Source organism: Perna viridis, chromosome 11 (genome assembly GCF_037379345.1).
Source record: "Perna viridis isolate PV_CMFRI_1.1 ecotype Kerala chromosome 11, ASM3737934v1, whole genome shotgun sequence".
Taxonomy (NCBI): domain Eukaryota; kingdom Metazoa; phylum Mollusca; class Bivalvia; order Mytilida; family Mytilidae; genus Perna; species Perna viridis.
Genome location: NC_142455.1, coordinates 27,585,259 through 27,611,952, shown reverse-complemented (window position 1 = coordinate 27,611,952; position 26,694 = coordinate 27,585,259). Strand labels below are relative to the sequence as shown.

Sequence of the window (26,694 nt, the reverse complement as noted above, 5' to 3'; positions counted from 1 at the left end):
TTTTTTTCTTGTGTTTTGTTGTTTGTTCTTTTTCACATGCATTTCATTAACCTTTATTTAAATAACTGACATTACATGTCATACTTCAGCTATCAGCTATGGTATCCCCATCACATCATTGTTGAGGGTCTGTTGGTTGATGTTCATATAAGAAATCCTTAGTTATTAAATAGGTCCCATCTCAACTATATCATTATAATTATAATTTTACTATATTGGCTACAATTTACAATATAGATTATTTCAGACTACTTTGACCTAACCGAGATTTGCGCAAAACTAACGAAACAGAAAATATGTAGATTTTTCAGGTCAAATTTTGTATTTCTCCAATGATCATTATGTGCGAAGGAAATAGCAAAAAGAAAAACTATACATTTCAAAACTGATTTCTTTTTCAACAGTTTAGACAATAACAATTATCACAATAAACATGTGTTTTTAGTATTAAGTGTTATCATAAAAGAAGTACATGACTTCGTTGTTTTGCTGTTATGTTAGTTTTTTTTTGAAACCATACTAAATTTTTGCATTAAATTCCACAGATAGAAAACTACTTCATTATTTTTACAGAAGTTAGCGATGTAACAAGTAGTAAACCACATCGAAAGACAGTACTAATTCAAAGTTCTAGGTTTGTGTCGTATCGAAGTTTATTTAGGTAGAAAAGTGGTACACTTTCAATGGAAAAAAAAATTAAGATCTATCTGATGCATCTAAGTTTCTAAAGATGTTTAATACAAACAACTTGTAGAACCATGATTACTGATATGTAAACTGGGATGTTTAGTGTATGTATTTATCAGTATGTCTTTTTGTGCAAAATTTCATCATTATGTGTATAGACATGTATAAATAATAAAATAACAAGAAAACAATTGCGTTAGAGATTTGTCTTGTAATTATGTACAAATATAAAACCGAAAGACTTTGAAAAATACCCATTCTTTAATTACATTTTTACATGAATGTATATAAAAGATGGATTAGAAAAATAACAATGTGAAAGTTCAAACTTACATTTACATTTTATAACACATGAAAAATATAAACGTAATGCTAATGTATTTTGTCATCATTTAAATACAAAAGCATGATCACTTCAATTTTTGGAGAATGATATAGACGATACAATTATCCTGATATAACTAATCGACTAAACTGACCATCGGTCAGTAATCGGTCACAAATCAAATGGTAATCGAATGATTAGCTCTGTTAATCGAACAATAATCGATATAACTCTCTGCAGATTTGATGCGGAAAAAGTAATGGATTTGTATTGATCCGTTACTATATTTACTTGTCGCTTATTAGTCAGGAATATTTCCAGAAGTCTGGAAAATATATCTTGTCCATTGTAATGCAAACTAATAAACAAAATAATTAAAATATACTTCAAAGATTCCTTCAAACTAATCACTGTTCTATCAGATTTCGAACAGAAATGTCTTATCAATTCCATTGATCCGTTTTGGAGTTTGTTCTGGATTAACATTCGATTTGTGACCGATGAACGATTGGTGATCAGTTTTGATCGATTAGTTATGTAACCAAAGGAACAATAAAATCAAACGCAGCCTATCTTCAAAGATAACATTTGATATATAAACCATCCCTATTCGGATTTTGGTCCACGTCTAGTCCAGCTGATACACAGACACAAAAATATGTTCTTTGAATAAAAAAACAAGATCAATAACAAGTAGCACAACAGCTCGAAAAGTTCTACTCATGCAAAGTCGTGATAAAGTTTTGTTGATATTAGGTAGAAAAGAGGCCCACTTTCAAAATCTTGGTCCAGTAAAAAATATTGATGAGGCACAATCATTTAACTTCATATTCCATGGGTAAATGCGATACAAATACACAAAATAACGCCGTCATACATAGAAAGCATCTGGAATGTACACACTTTCATAATTGCTTTGTCTTGAAATCGTCGATTGTCAGGAACTACTGTATGTACACTGAAATAAATGACTTCTGATCCCTCTTTAATAAGTTATTTCACCAACAGGAATACTTGCATACTTGCAGAAATGTAACAAGTACAAATAAAACTATTAGACCTGGCAAAAATACATATCCAATTGGTTTCCCATAATTAAATCTAACATATTTCATACCCAAACTAACTAAAGCATGATGCATGTATATGGTACTATAATCGATCAAGGTCACAAGAAATATTATCGACACCATCCATTTTGATTTCATTTTGCTTTTGTTTGCCCCAACAATTGCACTTCAGAGGTCGGTAAGACGGACAGAAAGGTAGATATCGTAGACAAGATATTTTGTTCAGGTAGCGTTGAATAAGAGGAAGATCATACGTCGGATAGTTGTATTGTTCTGACGTCCCTCCCTCCTGGCGTCTCATTTTTAGAATTCCTCTCTCCTCGTCTGTACCTGAAGCAAAAATTAAAAAACGTTCAAGGTCAAAGCTTAAACAATATTTCTCTTAAAAAGAGTAAGCAATGGAACCAAACTAAGATATTCAGTAAACAAATATTTAACCAACGGTTACAGTTTTGAAGATATACTTAACGGAAGAACTTTGATAAGAAGACTTTTTATCAAGAGCTTAAAATCAATCTGCCTAACATGATAACGTCCAGTTTTCCTTATCTTGAGTTTTTCTTTCTTTCTTTATGTTTTTGTTTCGTTTCGTTTGTTCTTTTTTTTTAACAAACTGTATTTTATTCTGTTAGGCATACTGTGCATGCAGATTGTCTCTGTTTTCTAAATAATTTCTATTATCCTTCTTTATATATGCCGTATCGGTATATTTTGTTTTCCTTTTTCTTTTTGTTTTGTTTCGTATTGTTTTTGGCCAGAAATTCAACATAATTGTATAAATCCAATATTGATAAACGAACCACCACAGAATATACAGAATATAAAAGGATATAAATGAAGTACAATAATCGCTATGCTTATATGTAACTTCTCAATAAAGAGCTCCTAAAATGTAGAGTTATCTCTCCTTGAACACAAATTAAATGGAAATAAGCATCCTCCAGTCTTTTCTGATAGTTTTATTTTTGTTTTTTTTTGCTTTTTTTTTTTTTTTTTCGTTTTTTTTGTTTGTTTGTTTTTTTTTGTTTTTGTTTTTTGTTTGTTTGTTTGTTTGTTTGTTTGTTTGTTTGTTTTTTTTTTTTGTTTTGTCTTTTTTTGTTTGCTGTTTTATAAGCTCTTTATTTATCAATATGCATTTCACCAAGGCTGGTGGAACACATGCTACAAAAAGGTTGTCTGAAATGTACCAAAAAATTGTTTAAGCCGTACCAATTGACAAAATAACGATCGCTTAACCACGGTAGGTAGGCGTCTACATTTTGTGATCATACATACCCGGAAAAGACATCTTTTGAAGTTGGACTGCTCCCTACGGAACCGGATGTCAAAAGAATAGGCCCACAGCAGCGCTAAACTTGTCGTAGAAGGCGACTAAATAGTGCTCAGAACCCTGGCTGGGGGCTAGGCGCTCTGCTCACTGAACAACTGGGTTGTGTGCACAGGTGGTGGAATGGGGTACCCATGACATATGCTACATGCTGGGGTTGTCAGGCCACAATACAGAAAACCTGACCACAAACCATAGTGGAGCAAAGTGTTGGGAAAGATGCCACGTTTTTCGCACGTTAAAGAACCCTTCTGTGGTACTCGATAGAAATAGAGACCTTTGTGCTCTGCCTTAGGAGGCTAAATTGACCGACTCCACCCCATCTCCCTATATCCAGTGGCAATCATAATTTGTCGACTCTATTATCATTTTGTCTCATCCCATTTTCATTTCATCATCATTTCATGTTCATTTTATCATCCATTTCATGTTCACTTGATATAGCTGAAATATTGCTGCTTAGGCGATAAACACCTAAGATCAATCATTAAGTTGGACTAAGTACGTCGCTAATTATCAATAATAAGTATCAATATTGGATTTATACAATTGTGTTGAAGTTCTGGCCAAAAACAATACGAAGCAAAACAATAGGAAAAAGGAAAACAAAATATACCCGCATGCACATTTAAGATATACCAATACTTAGTCACAAATATATTTACTGCGGTTGTTTGGAAGGGTGGGAAACATTTGTACTTTTCAGCCTCTTTACGTAGACTTCATTAGTCATTCAGACTCTGGAACCTTTTTGGCATATACACCTAATACATACCTGGAATTGTGACATCTAGTACAAATCCTATAACACCTCCTACAAACATACTTGTACTAAACAGTATCCTGATAATCTGGTTAGCAATGTCATTACCTGCAAGGGAATAATCACGGAATCAAGTGACACTATTTTGTATGCAGATTTATTATTGATGTATTTAAGACTGAAGTTCTGGTATGGACTTATCTTTATTATTACGATTTTGTCAGGACGAAAACTTTTCAGTTATTTCAAAATATCAGAATCACTAGCAGTCTTCTGATATTTGGTATGCAGCTTTAATTAGGGGTCCCATATGATGGGATCCGTTTTCAGGTATGTCGGTCATACATCAAGCACCAAGCTTGTCCCGAATTCCTCAAAATATAAACCTAGATGCATGAAAAAGTGATATTTTCCATAGCCGATTATGTCCAACGTTAATTATGCTTACAAATTTAATGTCAAAATTTTGAGATAAAATACATCCAGGAGGGGCATAAATGATGGTCTAAAACGCTATCTCTGCGGAGCTTCGGGGGAAGGGGGGCTTCGCCCCCCGGGACCACCTACCGCAATTTTGCCTAAACTTCAATTTGGCCTCAGCTACGCGCCTGAAATCATTAATATAAATATTTTAATCCATGAACTCTTATAAGTTCCCTTCCCAACCTCAATATCAATTGGTTTATCCTTTACAAACCTGTATTGATAGTATTCTGGTTGGCATTCATCCATGATGGAAAGCATAATCCAAAGAATAAAGATACTCCTAAGACAAATATATTCCTGGATGATCTCAAGTCCACATATTGTAGATTAGAAAGTCCAACTGATGTTATCATGCCTATATAAAGGGAGAAAATTCATTAAAGGCATAAGAATCAATTAATTTTACAATTAAAACAAACAGCCAACAGTGTTTTTTTTAATTTCCTTCATTATTATTCCCAATCCGGACCTGCTATTTTTTTCACTCTCCCCAAAATACTTTATTTTCAATTTTTGCCCAGTTCAGGTCAATGTCTTTCAAATTTTTCAATAAAATGTAGCTAAAAAAATAGAAAAATAAAATTCGCCCGCCCACCCCAATATTTGAACAAAAGTGGATGAGAATCCAGGACTTTTTCTATTATGGCCTTAGTACGAAACTTTGAAGTAAAAAATGAACAAGTCAGTAACAAAACTAACGAACAAGGACACAATTACAGCGAGAAAAATAGTTATCTTCAGGTGATCATACGGTGTGTTTACATTCCTCCAACATTTAATTATTAGACTAATTATTATTTGATGTTGTTTTAGTCTAATAATTAAATGTTGGAGAACATGAATAAACCGATCATGCAGTTGATCTTTTCATGATTTGGTGAAATATCATAGGTAGGAATCTGGACAATTGACAATGATTTTTTTTTATTATTCCAAAAATATTTGAACATATGTCTGCTAGAAAGTTTAAGTTTTCGTGTCAATTGTTATCTACCTAGTCAGTTCATTAGGTAATTGTCCTTTAATCAAGGGAAGACTTAATTTTTCAAAAGTTATATAATTAACTTGCTGTAAAAGAAAGAATTTGATCAACGAAGAAAGGAAATTATTCAAATCAAGCTTGCTAAGTTCATAGAAATGTTTCAATTAAAGAAAATCATCCAAAGCACTAAAACGGACCTTGCCTGTACCTAATATCAGTTGTGGTGGCTACATGTACATGCACGTTATATATTTGGCCACAAAGGCGCTTTATTTTACAAAACTCAACTAGATTTCAACTAAAATTGTACGATCAAATATTTAATTAACTAACAATATGATTGTGTCAACCAAATAAAGCGGTGACTTTCTAGTGAACAATATCGTTTAAGCTCATAATAAGACATTCGCAATCGTTAACGCTTCAGAAGAAACCGATATCAGTTCAGGAAACTCAATCTAACGATTTCCTAAGTTCATTTCTCCTGTGAAGTACATTTTGTATGTCATAAATCTGCATACTGGCAGGATGATGGAACAAATTTTGGGGATCATTATCCTGAATATGGATTGGTCATTTATTCTGGGCGTTTTACTTACCAAACATAACTATAAACATTCCTCCAATTACTGGCTTTGGTATAGTAACAAATAGAGCACCAAACTTTCCAAGACAACCAAGTAATATCATCAACAGACCACCAACTTGTACAACCCTTCTACTACCAACCTAAAATGTACGGAGCACTGTAGATGTCATGATCAGTACATGCAATATATCATCAACAGACCACCAACTTGTACATGTTCAACCCTTCTAGTATACCAACCTAAAATGTATGGAGCATTGTAGATGTCATGATATGTACATGTAAGACAAGACCAGTTGGTTCTATGATTTGTAAAACCAATCGTGATTGGTTCTGTGATTTGTATGACCAGACCGGATTAGTTCTAGTACATTTCAAAATAGTAAGATTTATCAAAATACAAGATATAAGTGGTTTGAAATGAAGCACAGTGACTATAAAATAAGCTGGGTTTTTTTGGGTTTTTTTGTTCATTTTTTATTTCTTCTTTTTTTATACAACTGGAGAAGTTTTTTAATATGGGTATGTGACAAAGAAAAATTAACGTCTAAATCAACAGACAATGTTTTATCCCATTTAAGTGACGAAAGTATTATATATGTATACAAATTTCCAACAATACTTGTAAAATAAATAATGGAAAAGACGGCTTTAAAAGCTCAGTATTGTACACTGCCAATAGATTAACTGGGCCAGTAGACAGAGGCAAGAACCCGAGAGTATAAGACGGGAAGTAAGAGTAACGGGTCAGCAAAAGACCATAGCTGGGAACCGAAAAAAAGTAGGTATTATTTTTAAAAAGGGAGAAATGTAATAAAGGGGTCAGGAAGTGAAAACGTATTATTCTATACCAGCCAACTCCCTCTGATTTTACAACTTAGAGTGACAGCATTTTTTCCATATAAAACACGTTTACATGTGGAATTACCAAATAACACCTATAGAATTGCATCGTTCATTGCTAGTGACAAACCTTAGTGATTCCTATAGCACCAATATTTTCACTGTATGATGTTGTTCCATTCCCTGAGCCCCAAGCTCCAGCTAGAATACAGGCTATTCCCTCCATTCCAATACCTTTAATCATTAAATATTTCATTGTTGAAAATATAGAACTAATGAATTTCAAATAGGAACCAGTATCAGAAAAATGTCATCTTAATTATTTCTTTGAAAGTAAAATACACATGTGGAACTAACTCTTATTAGTTTGTAATAAAAGTATACAGGGCTTGGTCTAATTTAAAATGTCTATGTTATATTTGTCATAAATGAAGATCTGACCCATACACATTTCCTTATATTTGAAAAATGAAAAACAGGTGTGCACACATTAAAATTACCTTTAGACGAGCATTTGTAATCAAAGCCAAACAGCTGAAACCAAGTACTTATGAAGCAGGTTCTAAGTCCTCGTAAACTTTAAATTACCAATTTATTTTTCAAAAAAATCTGAAGTCTAGTAGTAATAGATTTGACTATAATTATACTATATTTATTGTGTTTGGTTGGTGTTTTAATAAAACAAATGAAGCTATCTAACCTCTATTGATAGCGTGAACTGGTGGTGGTGGCGCTCCCGCTATTTTGGCACAGGCGTAGTAATCACCGACAGATTCTATCATGGATGCCAGTACTCCTGCTAGCATGCCAAACACTGCTGCAAAGGTGACCGTTGGTGTACCCCACTGGCCTTAAATAAGTAAAATTAGTAATACAATTGTCTACTCCTAAGACTTATTGTATGTGATTTATGTAAATTGTCTAACTAATTGGATGTTTACTTTTTATCAAGAAAGGCATTCAGATGTATATATTTAAGTTATGTCTATTTGCAAATTACAATATCGAAATTCATTTAAAGAGATATTCAGTGTTGTAAAATCCCTGAATTCGACTAATTTGTTGCCTGAAATTCGGTACTCGAACTTCTTTAACTGTTATAGGTCATTTGAAAAAAAAACTGCTTTCACATTAAAAGCATGAGGAATATAATGATCTCACATAATTTAAGCGTAATATACTATAAACTCTTATGAGAACCTGTCTTTGACGTGAGCATAAGCATAAAATCTTTAATATCATCAGTTACTTAGTTATGTATGTTTTTGAGCGGTCTGTTATAATAGGTAAATAAAATAAAATAATCTTGCCGGGATAGGGAAATCTAAACCAAGCTGCGTTTGACAAAACAGCTGGATTTGTGTCTGTTCTTGCGAGATATCCCCATCCTTTATCATCGTCGGGCAATGCACCAGTAATTGTAAGGATGAAACAAATGAACCATGCTACCACAATTGCTAAAAGTACCTATAATTTAAAAAGTAATTTGGACTGTAAAGCGAATAATTCTAGCTACATGTTTATTCTGCTTATTTTTCTGTTAAATGATCGGTATTTACATATGATTATCGATGGTACCATGACTAGTAACCGAATCCGGTTTTTTCCCTTAATATTTTGTTAGACTTCTGAATATGAATAATAACTATCGCATGTTCGAACGTTCGTTGATACAATGTAAATACATCCGTGAGTTTTAAAATATTGATTGGTTCAGTAACTCCATATACATAAGTTTTATCTTAAATAATTTCCAATATACATATACATGCATGTGTATGGTTGCTTTGTTTTGATATTAGTGTACGCCGGTACGATCACTTAAAAAATGTGGTTTTAATTTACTAAGATTGAAATATGAAATCTGTACTTGCGACGCTCGAGCATCTCTCAATCACCAAAATTGAATGTATCGGTTAGGACAACTTAAGAGAATTCATTGTATGGAGTATCCAGACTGAGTTACCTATTATCAACTCACAGGAAATAATTTGAAGATATACAACTTTTCAACAGAACACCCATCTCCCTTCTTAAATGAGCAAAATGGAACACCAATGTCTTTCAGGTATTGTGAAAACAACGCTATCAGAAATACGGTCCTGAAAAAATACGTGTTAAAAGAAGCATACAATATTTTGACATGTACATGTTATATAAACAGCGGAATCATATGAAATCACGTTGATAAGATATTTAAATCCCATTAACAACTGTGACAGCAATATTATATAATGAATTGATGAAGAGATATGGTAGCATTATGCAACATTTTAATGTAAAAGTTATAGACATTTCATAGACACCATAACTCACCGCTTCTTCACATTCCATATTTATTCATGTATTTCCGATGATTTTAAGTTCTAAAATACACTAAGTCAATAGCTGACAGACGACTGAACTCGTTTCTCGACACAGTTAATTGATCGTTATAATAGTAACACAAGTTCTGTGAAACTAGGTAAATTTAAAGACCACCCGGGCATCCTGTCTATATATTATATATGTTGTACTATAAAATGGCTCTTTTCAATCGCCTATCGGTCATACCGTGCTTCACGCAAAAAGCGTGTATTTTCTTCAAGTGTGGACACAAAAAAGCGGAAAACTGGATAATTGTGTCAACGAAATGGCAGAAATCTTAACAGATTAACTGTTAGTAAGTTATGAGTTTTACAATGATATATCACTACTCATAAACCCTGGCGGGAATAGCAAAACACTTCAGGAGAATCTTAAACTTGGTGTGGTTTTACCTTAGTATCGTAGAATCGGATAAATAATTTATCATTGGTGCAGCTGAGATGTGTAACGCGATAGTTAACTGTTGGTCAGGGAGAAGTTGAGATGTGTTCAGGAATATCACGACCTCTCGCACTCGAGGCGAGCATGCTAGCCTGAGCCAACCAAGGCGGTTAGGGTTGGGAAAAAATCTAAACTGCATTAAAATGAAATAATATAAAAAAGCACATAAACTTACATTAAAGCAATATACCATTGCGTAGAAGCAAAATCGTAAGCGGCAGGAAATAAAGCAAGACCAATTAAAGTAATTGTTGGTGTGATCGCAAGCGGCCCAATATGAGGTAGCAAAACTCCCATTATTCCACTGAAACCTATGAGAACCTGCGCAAGTGATGCCACCATTATGGCCCCTTGTACCTGTGAGAGAGAAAGAAATATGTTTATCAGGTTTTAGAACATACTCCTTTACAGGAAATCCAAAACCCAAGTATGTTGTATGTTGAAAGAAAATACATATGTATACAAAACGAGGGCTTTGGAAAAACTACTCAGTATTTTACATGTAAATCGATAAAGAAAACATTTTTTGTCCATATATGTACGTAAATTGTTAGAGCAATGAAACTGAAATAACGTGGACATGCGCTGGTTTTTCGGTCGGAGATATCGTACAATTGCAAGTACACAGTCGTGCGCATTTGCTTTGCAAACAATCAAATAAAAAAAGTCGTTACAATCATTCCGTTACAGATGGCTTAAAACATACCGCTCTCAATCTGCCATGCCATACTTCCCGATGTTCATCACTACCTGCTATCATCGATGAATTTTCACCTTCAATACAAATTTAGAACTGTAAATAAGTGCAATATGCAAATTACTAAGTGTCCTGATACATTTTTGTATACAGATCCTGTTAGATTCTTTTCTAATCTCGTACATGTAACAGCCACCACTCAATTTTCATGTTTAAACATGAAGTACCAATCCCTTGCTTATTATAGATTTCCACTGAAAACTCACATAAGAATAAATAAGTTTACAGTAGCCACGTATAAAAGGTAAAAAGGAACTATATACAAATGATATATAAATGAAAAGTAAAAAAAAATAAAGAAAATTGGACTCATTTTCTTTAATTTTTGTACGTTTTATTTATATTTTATTCGTATGTATTTCCTTTTTTATCTTTTAAACGTGGCTACTGTACACTTATTCATTATTCCTATGTACCTTTTATTTGAGCCATTTCAAAAAATATGTCAATTTATGAAAACTCATAATAGTATACCCTTTTTCATGCATTTCAAAGATCATCCCAGTACGTCAATCATTTGCTTTCCCAAAATACTTAAGGAAATGTGACTGCATAAAACCGTTTTATAATATTATATACCATAATAAATGAATTTTTAATATTACAAAATCATTTTTTTAATATTAGAAAAGATTTTTTAATATTAGAAAAGATTTTTTAATATTAGAAATTCATTTTGTAATATTAGAAATTCATTTAGTAATATTTAAAAATTCATTTTCTAATATTACAAATTCCTGATTTAGTAATATTAAAAAATATCACACATTTTGTAATATTACATCGTCTGAATATAGCTGAAATATTGCTGCTCGGACGTTAAACCCCAACAATCAATCAATCATGTAATATTACAAATTGAATTTGTAATATTAGAAAATCAGTCACATTTTTTAATATTACTAATTGATTTTCTAATATTAAAAATTCGCAACTGAATACCACAAATACATTTTCTAGTATAAAAAATCGCTTTTCAATATTAGAAATTAAATTGAATTTTTATTATTAAAAAAGTGTTTTGTGATATTAGATATTTAACTTGTATACTAGAAAATGAATTTGTAATATTAGAAAATCATTTTTTAATATTAGAAAACAAATTCCTGATTTACTAATATTATAATATATCACACATTTTGTAATATTACAAATTGAATTTGTAATATTAGAAAATCAGTCACATTTTTAATATTACAAAATGATTTTCTAATATTAAAAAATCGTCATTGAATACGACAAATCTATTTTTTAATATCAGAAAATCAATTTCAAATATTCAAAAATAGTTTTTTAATATTAAAAATTCAATTGAATTTTTAATATTAAAAAATGATTTTTTAATTTCAAAAAAAGTGTTTTGTGATATAACAAATCTAATTTGTAATATTAGAAAATGAATTTGTGATATTAAAAAATCATTTTTTAATATTACAAAATGCTCATTTTTGTCCACTTTGGCTTGCCATACAAATGTCTTTTGAGAACAAATAGCTACCTTCCTGACGTACAATTAAAATCATATTAGAAAAAATAGTGTGAATAAAGTGAGACATTAGATCTGAGTATTGGTATATTTAGCAAACCACAAATCTGACTGCAATGAAAACAGCAACACTGTAAAATGTTTACCTATAGGCTACAGAGAAGCAATTGTGCGAAAATGACATTTTTGATTATACATTGTATATATTTACTATTTATAGTAAACTAACCTTGTGTTTTCGGACATTCTCCTAAGCTTTCTAAGATAGAAAACGTCGGAGCGAGAAATGCAAAAGTCGCACCCTGAATGATTGGCAATCTGAAAAAAAAAACATCATTTGGTAAATTTCGGAACTCACCCAGTGGCTAGTGTATTATTTTTAAAAGTAACAAGTGTGGACACAGACTGGTATTACCCGAAGGGCAAGTATGGACGCAGACTGGTATTGCCCAAAGAGCAGATTTGAACATGCATACGTTCTGTCCTGAATGTGTTTGCACTGTGTCTAGAAAACTTCATTTATTGTTATCAATAATTGAATTATACACATGTTGATAAATATCCATTAACATATTTTACTAAATATCTACTGATATCAATAAATGGGGAATGAACTCCACAATGGCTTACCATAACCACAAGACAAGTCATATACATATTACAATGCTTCTTTCTTGGAGGTGTATTTGAACGTATTGAACAAGCCCATTTCATTTTATGTAGGTTAGCTTGATAAAATTTGTTGCTCTAAATCTGGACTCTCAGTTTTTTTTTGTTTTTTTTTGTTTTTGTATTTTTTTTTTAATTAACAGAAACCAACAGTGCGGTATCTAGCAGTTACATGAATAGCCTTATTTTTAAAATGGTTGGGGCCATGACTCCCAATTAAATAGGAGCCTTCCTTTAATTTCATAAAAAATTTCGTAACAATTGATCAACCATAACTAAAGTCATCGCACGAAAACCAAGTGAATGTGGACGACGACGACACGGACATCGCTTTCAGCACCATACCAATATATATGTACGATCGCAATTTTTTTACGGTGACACAATTTTATTAAATATATACATGTATGTCGGCAGATTCGGGGTTTGGACATGCTCCATTTCCAATTCCCTAAAAAGCCTATCAATTACTCTTCCTTAGGACCAATTAGTATTGTGTGATTTGCTAAGAATTTACATCTATAAGGTCTTTGTTTTTACATTCGTCCTAGTGAAAACAGTTCTCTAGCAAAAGAGAAATGAACTGCATAATGGAAAAAAAATTCTCAGTTACAGTCATGTACTCAACAGAAAACATTCGATATTGTTATGAAACAAAATTACAATACCGGAATACGAAGGACGTTAAGGCTAAATCCATCCATACTGGCTCACAGCTAACACTTCAAAATCAATATTTGAACTAAATCTTGTATCAAACAATTTCATCAACTTCTAAATAGTTCTATACATTTGTAGCCTGAAAAATGTTTCCTTGGACAAAAACTGTATACTACAGTACCTGTTTTGCAGCTGTATATACAACATATCTAGAGGTACTGCCAGTATTATTTGGTTTCAGAACCAACATAACCTGTATGTACATTCAGATCTTCACAACGCTGTCATTAACTTTTCTTTAGAATCTCTATTTCCTTAAATCCTGTAAATCTTCTTCACAATTTGACTTAACTTAGTTATTTGTACGTGTACAATATTTAAGTATGAAGGAGGCTAAATTAAATTTTTATGTACATGTACAAACTTTACTTTATTGGCACGAAGTCATAAACAGAAGAAGGTTAAATTAAAAACCATATAAAGAGTTGTCAGTACATGCAGTCTGACATGTACATATATAGCAAAACTAAAATTCTTTGGAGCTCCTTGGGAATGTGCGTACATGTACACTGTACTTTACGTGTACATAACCTCTATATGTATAATGTCCGAAACTTCACGTTACAGTAATGGGCAGCTAATGGAACTACCCCAACCTAACAGATTCCTTAAACCACGTGTTTTGCAACAAAACGTCAAAAAGTTCATATGCATGATATACGCGTACGTGTATGGAACATAAACTCATAAAAGATATGTAAAAGGAAAGTCCTACTTAACCTTGGTCCCCAAGTCTTTCCTCCAGCAAAATGTGAAGAAATATGGACCATACTCAACTTAATAAAATGCAATTTTGAAGAAGAAAATAAAGCCAAAGATTTTTGTCTATCCTAGATGGAAATAAAGAGCTAGAAATACTGGTTGTTTATATAATTGATTGTAAACACACATGCCGGGAATGTGCACTCGGCCATGGATAATCCCTTATTAGGATTCGGCGCTTGGGATATGTTTTGTTTTGCAGATTTGGTTTTCATTGTATTCTGATTTGGTGTCACTATGATTTATTTCGTTTCAAACTTTAAATAAAAATGAAAATAAATCCCTACCTTCCGATTCCACAAAATTTTAGTATGGTGATCGGAAACATAACGTTATTCTTTGCACTAGAAAGTGTTGTTTTTAATTCAAATAGTATTTCCCTGGGTCAAAGATCAGTGGCGGATCCAGGCGGGGTGTGCCTTAGAATAAAAATTGTTGAAAAATTGTGTGTTAAATTATGAAAAACACTCACTTCGTGATCCTCACCGGTATCCCTGTTAAGAATTTATTTTATTTGCCCCCTCACCTAAAACTCTGAATCCGCCGCAGAAGATTCAGCAAATGATGCAGGCTGTACAGCGTGCATATCACAAAATGGATCACTAGGTCACGGATCGACATTAAACCACGAGTGATGCTTTTAATGAATTTAAGGAATGAACGTGGTCACATGACAACTTATTTCCCTGAATACACAATGACCCACATTCACGGATATGACTATTCCGGGGGACTGTGTAGACGCTTTGATGCGTTACACCGTCCGTGAGAAACCCTAAATGATAGCCAATGAGTTTAAGAAACACCTCAGTCCGTCATGTATTACAAATACCACATATAAGGTTACAGACCACCAATTCAACCAATGAGCATTTGGAACGTACGCAAAAATAGTCCTACGCAGAAATTACCCCTGTTCCTCATAGTGCTGTGAAAAAAGTTCTCATCTTATTTAAAAAATTTAAACAGTTTCTGAAAGGAAAAACATTTCTGTACATTTTATAGGTGCATTTTGCTTCTTGTGATGTGAAGTCTAATCTCCATAATGATTTTTAAATATACCCCTATCTTGTGAAAACACTTGGATTTCCCATGCTATTTATAGACCCTTCACTTCCGGTGACCAGTACTGCACTGCAAGTCTGCTAACCCCACATGCCATTCTGAGGATTATGAGCTGACATATGTAGAATCATGCTGATATATAGTCCTCTGCAGGTTAAAGTTAAGGTAAAGTCCAGAGAAGCCATTGAATATTGTGAAATTAGCATAGAAGCCTATGGGAAATGGAATTAGTGGTTTTTAGCCTATAAGTGCAAACCGGGTCTAACTGTATTGAGCATATATTGTAGCACGAAAACGACAATTAAACCACGTATAGGAACAGTCAGCTGATGGTCAGCGTCACTCAAATCGTACAATTGATTGGTTAACACTGTGTTACGAAAGATTTTGGGTGATTTTAGTGGTTTTTATCTAAAAAGACAGTCAAATTATCTGCTCGAAGCCACGACATCCTAGCTTTATAACGCATGGAATGAAGGGTGTAACGGATATACGGAAAGTGCTATCATTTTCAACTTCATTGCTACAGTGTTATTTAACCAGTTTTTGAACATCACAACTGTTTAAGATGGAAATATTGTATTTTTTATACCGAAGTCGGTCAGTCGAAGTGTTTGGTCGCTTTAAACGGCCGATCAATTCTGACCTGTACATAATAAGTAGGTTCATTAGTCTAATTCACGTTTATATCTGGATCAATTAAATGTCTGACCTATTTACCATGTTTTTATCCAGTACACTTACATTCGATATGTGGCCTGCTGAAAGTCGTTCTTTGCAATGATTAAATAACGCGATATTCTATCCTATCGTGTTCTACTATAAAACACACACCAAGAATCACAAATGAGCGGGGTCTGCAGAGTTCGTGATAGTAGATTCTTTTCATTTTTTAATTGTAAATAGCAACCAAAAAATCAAATTAGTTAAAAAAACTCGAAAACAAAAAAAAAAAATACATGCATAATTTATGTGCATGCACTGCATTTCGACCCGCTTTCATGTTCCCGACAAATGTCAGCAGATCATAGTATACTGTACTGTCTGGCTGTATAGGTTACAGACCACCAATTCAACCAATGAGCATTTGGAACGTACGCAAAAATAGTCCTACGCAGAAATTACCCCTGTTCCTCATAGTGCTGCGAAAAAAGTTCTCATCTTATTTAAAAAATTTAAACAGTTTCTGAAAGGAAAAACATTTCTGTACATTTTATAGGTGCATTTTGCTTCTTGTGGTGTGAAGCCTAATCTCCATAATGATTTTTAAATATACCGCTATCTTGTGAAAACACTGGGATTTCCCATGCTATTTATAGACCCTTCACTTCCGGTGACCAGTACTGCACTGCAAGTCTGCTAACCCCACATGCCATTCTGAGGATTGTGAGCTGACATATGTAGAATCATGCTGATATATAGTCATCTGCAGGTTAAAGTTAAGGTAAAGTCCAGAGAAGCCATTGAATATTGTGAAATTAGCATAGAAGCCTATGGGAAGTGGAATTAGTGGTTTTTAGCCTGTATACTGACCTTACTCCAACCGTCGTTTGTAGAAGTGTGCTGACACCGGAAACAAAGAATATAGTATTTATAACTTGGCCTAATCCAATGGCGTCGTTGTTTATACACAATGCTTCATAGAGAACAAATGGCACTGTAATGGTGGATCCAAACGCTGTAAGGTATTGCTGGAAAGGGTATAATAAAAAAAATTATGCTGTACTCTGCAATGGACATATAGAAATGAGGACTTAGTGATAACCTACCTTAAATATTAACCAACTACATGTGGTTTGACCTGAGGAAAATCTCTTTATTTTCAAGAAAGTATCATTGTTATATTTGCATCTCTTCGATTTGGTGCCGCTGTTTATCTCCAAAATCTGATAGATAAAAATATTAGCAATAATTTCTTATTCCTTTAAAATTTCTGTAGTTATGTAGTACCTGGAATCCGAGAAATATACACAGATACCACGGAGGTGTGTCATCCACGCCATAGAGAGGTTTATATTGATCCTCCCCCTCAGAGAGCTCCACATCTTTGTCCTCCACGGGAGGCGTTATTTTTATATCATTTGACTCAGACTGAAATTGAAGATGAAGGGTTAAAGCATATCTCTCATGTGCAGGGGCGGATCTAGATGTTTTGAAAGGGGTTCCAGACAATTATTTTCTCATGTTTGCCCAAATTTTGAATGAAATTGAAAAAAAAATCCAACAAAACAAAATGGGATCCACCCCACTCCTTGGACCCGCCACTTATTTTACATGTTCATTACAGTATACTGTAGTATACTACATTTGAAAGCGACCATTTACTTTCATACACACTCAGTTTATTTAAGGCACTGAAGAAGGTCATTTGTTGACTGAAAATTTTGCCCATTATATACTTTATTATAGTGTGTTAACATCTTTATCAGTATCGTTGTACAATCCTTTAGACTGATATATATATATAACGTCTCAGAATGTGACGACTCTATTTGCTACACTGCTCCATCGGATCAAATTGATACAGGGAAGATACATAAACGTATAGAAAGGTCTGAAAAATTCCCAACGATGTTAGAACTGTCAAATTTGCGATGGAAATTTTTGGTCGTTCCCTCCGCGGGACTCGAACTCGTACCGCTGTGACATCTATGGCAACACCGCCTGCACAAAGTCCAGGGCCCTAGACCACTCGGCCAGCTATGCTACAAAATATAGCTTTCGCTGGCCGGGTCATTCCTCCTCGTAGGAGTGGTCTAGGGCGCTTTGTACAGGCGGTGTTGCCATAGATGTCACAGCGGTACGAGTTCGAGTCCCGCGGAGGGAACGACCAAAAATTTGCATTGCAAATTTGACAGTTCTAACATCGTTGGGAATTTTTCAGACCTTTCTATACGTTTACATATCTTCCCTGTATCAATTTGATCTATTTAGATAAGTCTTCATAGTAAGTGACGTACATGTATAAAAGTCAGTAGCATCAGATCATATTTCATATTTAAAAGTAAGGCTTTGAAAAGCATTGAATCGAAACAAGAAGCAATTTCTTAAGTATTAATAGAAAACGTATATGTGTACTTACCATCTCTGACAATAATCTCCCAACTATAAGATAAATAGATTATCTTCAAATAGAACCGTAATAGTACAGAAATACACACAGCAATATAAATTTATGTTGTCTTTACTTATTGTTGTTTTATAAACATATTTTAGCCTCCGGCAATACACAAACTTTTGACACTGTTTAAAGGTCAGGGGCGTAGCTGCCTATACGCAAATACGCAGTTGCGTACTTTCGGAAAAAGTAACAAAAATAAAAACACATTTTAAAGATGAAATAAAGATTATTTATCACATATGCATACCATGAACGTAGTATAGGCTCTGAAAAACTGGCTCCAAAATCGTTAAATTTCAGGAAGGTTTATTCCTCGAATGCCAACATCCTTTGATTTACCCGTGAAATTTTGTTGGCGTTCAATGTTTGTTTGTTTGTTGAGGTTTAACGCCCGAGCAGCGATAGTTCATCTATATTTAGGCGATGAACATGAAGTGGATGAAAAAATGAAAATGAAATGATGATGAAATGAAGAATGGGATGGGACACAAGGATAATGGGGTCGAGAAATTTTTATTGCCACTGGAAATTGGGAGAGGTGGGTAGGGTCGGGCAATTTAGTCTCCTGTGGCGGAACCCTGTGGTTCCTACTCCGGTAGAATAACACAGTAGGGTTCTTTAAAGTGCGAGGAACGTGGCATCTTTCCCAACACGGTGCACCACTATGGTTTGCGGTCAGGTTTTCCGTATTATAGCCTGACAACCCCAGCATGTAACACGACAGGGGTACCCCATTCCACCACCTGGGGCACACAACCCAGTTGCTCTGTGTGCAAAGCGCCCTAGCCCCCGGCTAGGGTTCTGAGCACTATTTAGTCGCCTTTTACGACAAGCTTAGCGCTGCTGCAGGCCTATTCTTTTGACACCCGGACCTGCACGGGTCTGTTGGCGTTCAAGGATAGGTGTCAGTGGTTATAACAAAGGTGCATGCTTATAAAAATATTCATACTAATTAACAGATAAGTAAATTATAGGTGACTCATTTAAGTTCATATTTCAGATAGTTATTCCAGTTGTTAAAATCTTTTTTATTATTTTTTTTGGCTGTTTCTACTTCAGTAGTAGTCTTCATAAAATCATGCAAAATCTGTAAAATATGATATACATAAAAAAAGGCTACATATTTTTATTTTTGATATTAAGTTGATTTATGGGTATATATTATGAAATCTGTAAATATTTATTCGAATCTCCCTGCTCTCATGAGATAATCAACATTGAAAATCTAATATATTCTATTGTATTTGAGTGTCATTTACAGAGTTATCTCCCTTAATTTTGAAATCCACAGTGCATTCTATATAATATTTATCTCCTAAGAACACGGAGTATATGAAAAGCCGACTGTTCAATTTCTGATTACTATGCCATTTTAAACAAAATATCAAAAATAAAAATATGTACGTTTTTCACCCATGAATCACATTTTGCATGATTCTTAGCCGGAGTACTACTTAATTATTTCTTCACAAAATCAAACATGTACATGTATAGCACAATAGACTTAAGAATTATTTTTGTAGTCCACTAACTTGAAGATATTTCAATCTATCATTCTACTTTATGTAGGGATACTATTACTAGAATTGTTACTAAGTATGAGATTTTTGTTCAGTTTAATAAAACATTTGTAATTGCTACACAATGTAGGAGATCCGTTTTTGCAGTAAGTGGTTTAAGGACTATACTCTTATTACCATAATTTGATATCACATGAGGCATAAAAAGTGGAAAATAAATATATTCATATCATTAGTTAAAACACTAGAATGATAAAAAATGAAATAAATCATTAATATAAAGTTCAGAGTTTGAAAGAGTAATCAAGGGAACCAAGGTTATAGTGGTAATCAAAAGAATGTAATCCAGGGACAAAGACCCGACATGGAAAACAGACATACACAACAAAGAACATAAAGTAACTAAAATCATACATACAAAGTAACAGAAGCAAATGAGTAACTCGGACTCCACTTAAAACTGGGAGCATGGACCAGGTACACCGGTAGGGTAATGTTTATTGATGTTAAATTTCTGAATTTCATTGATATTTTTGTATACTATTTATACATTTCTTAAAATAAAAGTAAAACAAATGTTAAAATTTTATTATATTTTTACAAATTTTTAATAATTCAAGTTTATTATTCATACATATTTTTTTTTTAAATCTGCTGTTTTCCATATAAAAAAAGGTATAAAATGTTCCATTTATCAACTTCACAAATTCAACAGTGGAATACCTATAAAAATATTTTAATTGTTATAAAAACGCCTATTGTTATAATAAAAACATATATTGAAGTGTTTTTGTTGGCATTCGAGGAATAGGTAACACATAAAATGTCCGTATTCCAGGAAGACACCTGTTTAAAGCTCAAGCCGCGGTTACTTGATTGAAAAGGGTTAATGGGTAATATGAGTATATTCAAAACCTGATAAAAAAAGGGCTTACACTTTCTGATTTTGTTCTGGACAGTTCGATTGAGACTTTCCTCAAATCATTGAGTTTTTCTTCTCAAATCTTTAATATCAAGAGATTTGGTCAGTCGATATGTAACTTTACTGTTATCCTTCACCTCAAGGAACCAGGGAAGGTCCCCCTCTCTCCCACAGAATCTTTAGTTTCAGAATATCAGACCGTTCTCTGGCATAGATTGTTTAATAAAAATAATCTCAAATTGAGACTTTTCTCAAATACTTGAATTTTTCTTCTCAAATTTTTAATATCAAAAGATTTGGTCTGTCGAAATTTAAGTTGAGTAGGAATTTGTAGAAATCCAGAAATTTGGAAATGTTATGTAACAACATAGATACTGAACCAAGCCAGGAACCTCCTCATATGTAATAATCTTTTAGCATTTACATGATTATGATATGGTTGGTTTTGTACATTTAACACACTTAAATGTTTTACAGGTTACTGTTATGGACACGAGTCCTACTCAGTGTAATACTAAACAATGCTCTCTAGTTACTTCGTTTAGTTTTGTACGACTAGCTGGATGGTGATGGTGTCAATGACACTGCCGGGGAACAATGTCGATGTTGATGGTGTCAATGACACTGCCGGGGATCAATGTCTATGGTGATGGTGTCAATGACACTGCCGGGGATCAATGTCTATGGTGATGGTGTCAATGACACTGCCGGGGATCAATGTCTATGGTGATGGTGTCAACGATACTGCCGGGGATCAATGCCTAGACGGTTTTATGTTCCACGAACTACATGTATAGGAACGATAATGTACCCATGTAGGCTTCAAATAATATAACTGCACTGCCAATATTAATTGTTAAGTCGTGTGAACTAAATTGAACTTACAAAATCAACTTAGAAAAACGTAGGCATTTCAATAAATAAGGGTAATAACAAATTTACCGAGCACTAATTCGGTCCATAATGAAGTCCACTGAATGGACCGGTGGTGATTAAATAGCATACAAATGCTATTGTGTCACAATCCGTAAATCAGCTGTCACGTCAGAATAAAGAATTATAATTTACAAAAAGCATGAATTTGTTTTAGAAGAAATTGAGTATTTTTCAACGAAGGGCTGATATATGAAAAAAAATTTGGTTAGATTAGACACCATTTGAGACGCATTTCTTCACACCCCTGATTCAGTCTTTTACGCAAATATTTATACCGTTCGAGGAAATGATAGTATTTAGTACTTTCTATAGCGTAGAGAATCAACTGAAAAATATGAACACCATATGCAGGTCAAAGTATACTGGTGCTCATGTTAGGAAAATTAGTAATTTTGAATTTAAAGTAGTCTCTTTTATAATAAATCGTAGTACTGAGATGACCATTGTCTCATTCGAGATGTAGGTACAAAAATGATAGAGAACAAGTTGTTGCTCATGTCTACTTTATCTCGATCTCTGGTGGATATATTGAAGGTAACATTTACAAAAAGGTGGATTGCTAATGGACCAATACATCATCAATATATATATGTATCTGTATGTGAAATTTAGCATCTTTTATATTTTTATTCTTTACGAGATCTAAAGAAATTCAATCTCATATGAATGTATATTAAAAAAAAAAACAATTCGGCTAGGAGAGGAGCACTACGTGCCCATTGGAATGCAACTTGTTGATAAAAAATGTCCAAATGTGACAAATATGTTATTAATGAGGAAGTCAACCATGTCGCAATTCTGCTTTTCTGTGGAAACGCCTTTGCCCTTATACGATGTTTTAGAAAAACATGATATGGATTCTAACTAAGAACATAATTTTTCGAATCGGCAAAAGATTTACGAATAAGTCATTTCAAAAGTGATTTAAATTTATCATGTGGCAACGTAGTGTAAGAGAATTGAGAAGTCAAAAGTTTGGAGAGAACTAATTTCCAAAAAGCTGCGGGGTTTTAAGTTTTGAAGAAAATCTTTAGAATTTTTAAGTTTCCACATTTGGTTAATGGCACTACGAGAGTGTATAGGTGGGATTGAAAATAGTGCCTCATGATCGTTAGATACAGCGTTGGGTCTTTTATTGACACATTCTAGAGATTGTCAATACGATACTGTAACAACAATCTGATGGTGCGTATTCAATCTGACAAAGATTCGACTTTTGGTTCTTGGTCTTTTCTCTCTTTATCCATGATCTGGCATAATCTTCAACAGCATCCGTTATGGTTTGAAGTTAAGTTTCCAATTGAGGCGCTGTGGTTAAAAAAGGTAATTGGTAGTAACTATTGCAGATCTATATCTGAAGCGTCTCGTGGAGTATTAGAATCAAATATCACAATCATAGTTCTTTGCATATAGACCAAAAAGAGGATAGAACGGATTTATGGTTTTCAACTAACTTTTCTTTTTAGCAATATACATCTTATTACTGTTACTAGTTCACAACATGTATAAAGTCATGAGTTTGCACTTATTATATAAGTTTTCAGATTTGTCGGGTTGTATAAATGTAGTGTCATTTGCATTTGTTATTTTACAACATTTTGATGGCGATTTAATTAAAAGCCGACCACGCACAGCTCGCTTCTAACATAACTTTGCTGGTGGGCTCTACTGCAATTTGTCCTCCGAGATCACTTGCATGTGTCCGTAAGTAGGTCACACAACAGAACAGCAAAGCGGGAGCCGTGCGAGATTTTAATTAGATTGGGTTATTGTGTGATATGAAGAATTAGCGTCCAAATCAAGACGAAGAAAAGATGTTTTTGCATTGTACCCGTGACCTTTCTTTTCCCATACCATTAATCGTCGCTATCAGAAAAAGTTATATACAACAGATATTTGAATAAAAAGTACAATTATATTGCAATCGAACCTTGAACATTGAAAACTTGATACAGCCTGAATTAGACATTAAATTGACCAGAATCAAAGTGGTCACTTTATGGCCTATTACTCCTAAATGTTTCAAGCCGTACACTCTAAAATCAATCTAAGTCTTTCGTAGGTGGTATGGCACATCATAATACAATTTTTTAAAAATCCATTTACTAATAGTCAAGTTATTGTCATGGAAAATGCATGTTTCTAGCTCCCTTTTTGCCCTAATTTCTGAAATCTTCAAGTCTTAACTCCAAAAATCAATCCCAATGTGACCAATGTGGTATAGAATATTAATATTGTTAAACAATATCATGCTCTTACTGGAGTAAGATAGTTTAATTATATGAAACCTTTTTTTGTCCCCTTTTTGGCGTTTAATTCTAAAACGGTTCGGGCCATAACCCTCTAAATCAAGACAAGCCGTCTTTTAAGATTAAACAACTAAAATTCATGATACCATACGGAAACCAAGTGTCTACGGACGATGACGACGACAGTGCCATACTATAATACGACCGCATTTTAGATGTAATATGCATGAAAAACAACTCACGGCCTTGAATCTCTTAAAAACCCATATAAAAATCTGTTACCAGTTTTAATCAACCACAAATGAAAACGCTTTACATGTGAAGTTTTTTCTCCATTTTTCAGGTCACGTATTCAAAGTATTTAGATTTATTTGAGAGCAAAACCGTGTTTAAAGTAAATAAATCTGACCTTACGACATTGAATAATGTTAATGTTAACTTTTTTTCAAGTGTATATTATATTTATCATCACATATTTTGTCAATTTTTTATTATAGCGGCCAAAGAAAAGGGGCTTCCGATCAAGAAATTTTTGAAAGGTAGATTAAAGCTTTCATTTGCTCATTTTGTCCTAATTTAGCACAAATCAAAGAAAATGGGATGTGTCTAAGGTTCTAACCTCCGGGGCCCTCCCCTGAATCCACTGATTTTGTATATAGGGTATCAAGTTAAAACATTATACTCTGAAACTGACGAAAATATTACAATTTGCATGATGAACGATGTATATTAGATGGAACTACCGTGAGGTCATGATCATTTACAGATCGTTTAGAATTTAATACCCCCTCCCACGAAGGTCACTTCTATATGTTCCATATGATCTTTGATGATGGGGTTTGCACCTAACTCTGAAGATAACCCCCACCCCGTGCAGGTCCGAGTGTTAAAAGAATAGGCCTGCAGCAGCGCTAAGCTTGTCGTAAAAGGCATCTAAATAGTGTTCAGAACCCTAGCCGGGGGCTAGGGCGCTCTGCCCACAGAGCAACTGGGATGTGCCACAGGTGGTGGAATGGGGTACCCCTGGCGTGTTACATGCTGGGGTTGTCAGGCTATAAATACGGAAAACCTGACCGCAAACCATAGTGGTGCTCCGTGTTGGGAAAGATGCCACTTCCTCGCTCTTTAAAGAACCCTTCTGTGGTATTCTCCCGGAGTAGGAACCATAGGGCTCCGCAACAGGAGGCTAAATTGCCCGAACCTACCCACCTCTCCCTATTTCCAGTGGCAATAAAAATGTGTCGACCCCATTGTCCTTGTGTCCCATCCCTTTTTCATTTCATCATCATGTCATGTTCATTTTATCATCAGTTTCATGTTCATCATCTGAATATAGCTGAAATATTGTTGCTCGGACGTTAAACCACAACAAACAAACAAACAAACTGAAGATTACCCCCACGCCCATATTCATATATTTCATACTTGAGAAGTATATAGCTATTCTTATATTTTCTTCAGAAATAATGACATATTCACATAATTTTTATAAGAGCTTCAACAACAATGCATTTCAGTTAATACTCATCACAGTTTAAGCATTTACCCTACAGGATGTAAGTTTTAGAAATTTTTAACTGACAGAGGAGGTGTTTAACGTCATTGGTTCTACCCAGTCGGGTCTCGCACGGACGATAAATATGAAATACAGCCTCTTTATAACGAGTGGTTTATTAACACGTAACAAGAACCATCATATATTAGCACCATGCTGAGCCTGACATTAGAAGTTGTAAACATTGATTGGAAAATCAAACACATACTGGTGTAAGTAAACTGGTCAACATGTGTCTCTTATCTGGTTGCTGAAAGACACATTGTGTACAAGTACCAGCTGTGTATATGTGTATGAACCACTTAATTCTTGTCTTATTGTTATAATCGGATTTGTTTGTGGAGCTGATAAAGCGGCCTATTCATTTATAAGTTGTGTAAATAACATAGAGCTTTTCATAGGCCTAGGGCTTCATCCGAAAAAAAATATTAGCTATATATTCGTATAATATATTATCAAGCCAGGAATAACTACCTACTCTGGAGGCTCATCGCTTGGATCAACAATATTAGAATCCCCCATACCCCCTCCTCCCCCGCCCCGAGACTTAAAAATTATGTCTTGCAAAAAATATATGTAGTTTACCATTCAACTTATGGTGTGTCAAAATAACGTTTAACTTAAAATTAAAAAGGAACAACGGACAGGCATTTTAATGTTTATATGGAACATATACACACACAATCTAACAGTCAATATTTATTGTACATGTATCTACCTACCAACTATAACACGCGGAACTGATGACAAAAAAAAAATTAACATGACTGGTTTAAATTATTCACGTTTATCAAATAAATATTCAGTAAGATCTCTTACCTTTACGTCTAGTCCTCTTTTTAAATTTCACTATAATCTTATTGGTATTTATTCATCTGAACAACTGAACACGAAATGATCTGAAAAATCAACGCCTCCTCCTTGCAGCTTGAGTTCATAAATGGCTTATCAGCAGCGCCCAGGAATGCAATTCTTAAATTTAGAATGTAGTACACGTTCATATAATGGTATAACGTACAATGCCCGTGAGAAACACTTGACAGGATCCCCGT

The 26,694-nt window shown here is 33.9% G+C and overlaps 1 protein-coding gene across 2 annotated transcripts; it reads right to left on the bottom strand.

Annotated features, from left to right (window-relative positions):
- Window positions 1–926: 926 nt before the first annotated feature.
- LOC148603572 (solute carrier family 23 member 1-like) lies at window positions 927–26,694 on the bottom strand. 2 transcript variants are annotated; one of them, XM_088553123.1, is made up of 15 exons: window positions 26,462–26,694; window positions 18,422–18,444; window positions 17,290–17,430; window positions 16,873–17,030; window positions 12,353–12,441; window positions 10,587–10,654; window positions 10,056–10,237; window positions 9,054–9,174; window positions 8,383–8,539; window positions 7,773–7,922; window positions 7,203–7,306; window positions 6,240–6,369; window positions 4,870–5,013; window positions 4,185–4,280; window positions 927–2,412 (listed from the first exon to the last, which is right to left on the bottom strand). In XM_088553123.1, exons 2-15 carry the CDS (start codon window positions 18,422–18,424, stop codon window positions 2,165–2,167), a joined length of 1,791 nt encoding a protein of 596 aa, XP_088409249.1. In that variant the 5' UTR covers window positions 18,425–18,444; window positions 26,462–26,694; the 3' UTR covers window positions 927–2,164. The 2 variants fall into 2 exon arrangements, with proteins under 2 accessions (XP_088409249.1, XP_088409250.1); XM_088553124.1 differs by lacking the exon at window positions 26,462–26,694 and adding an exon at window positions 18,708–19,048.

Coding starts and splice junctions, on each gene's coding strand:
- LOC148603572 (XM_088553123.1), bottom strand. Junction 8,540..9,053: donor ATATCTTCAAATTATTTCCT/GTGAGTTGATAA, acceptor TTTAAATTATAG/GTACTTTTAGCAATTGTGGT. Junction 2,413..4,184: donor ACTAGATGTCACAATTCCAG/GTATGTATTAGG, acceptor TTTTTGCTTCAG/GTACAGACGAGGAGAGAGGA.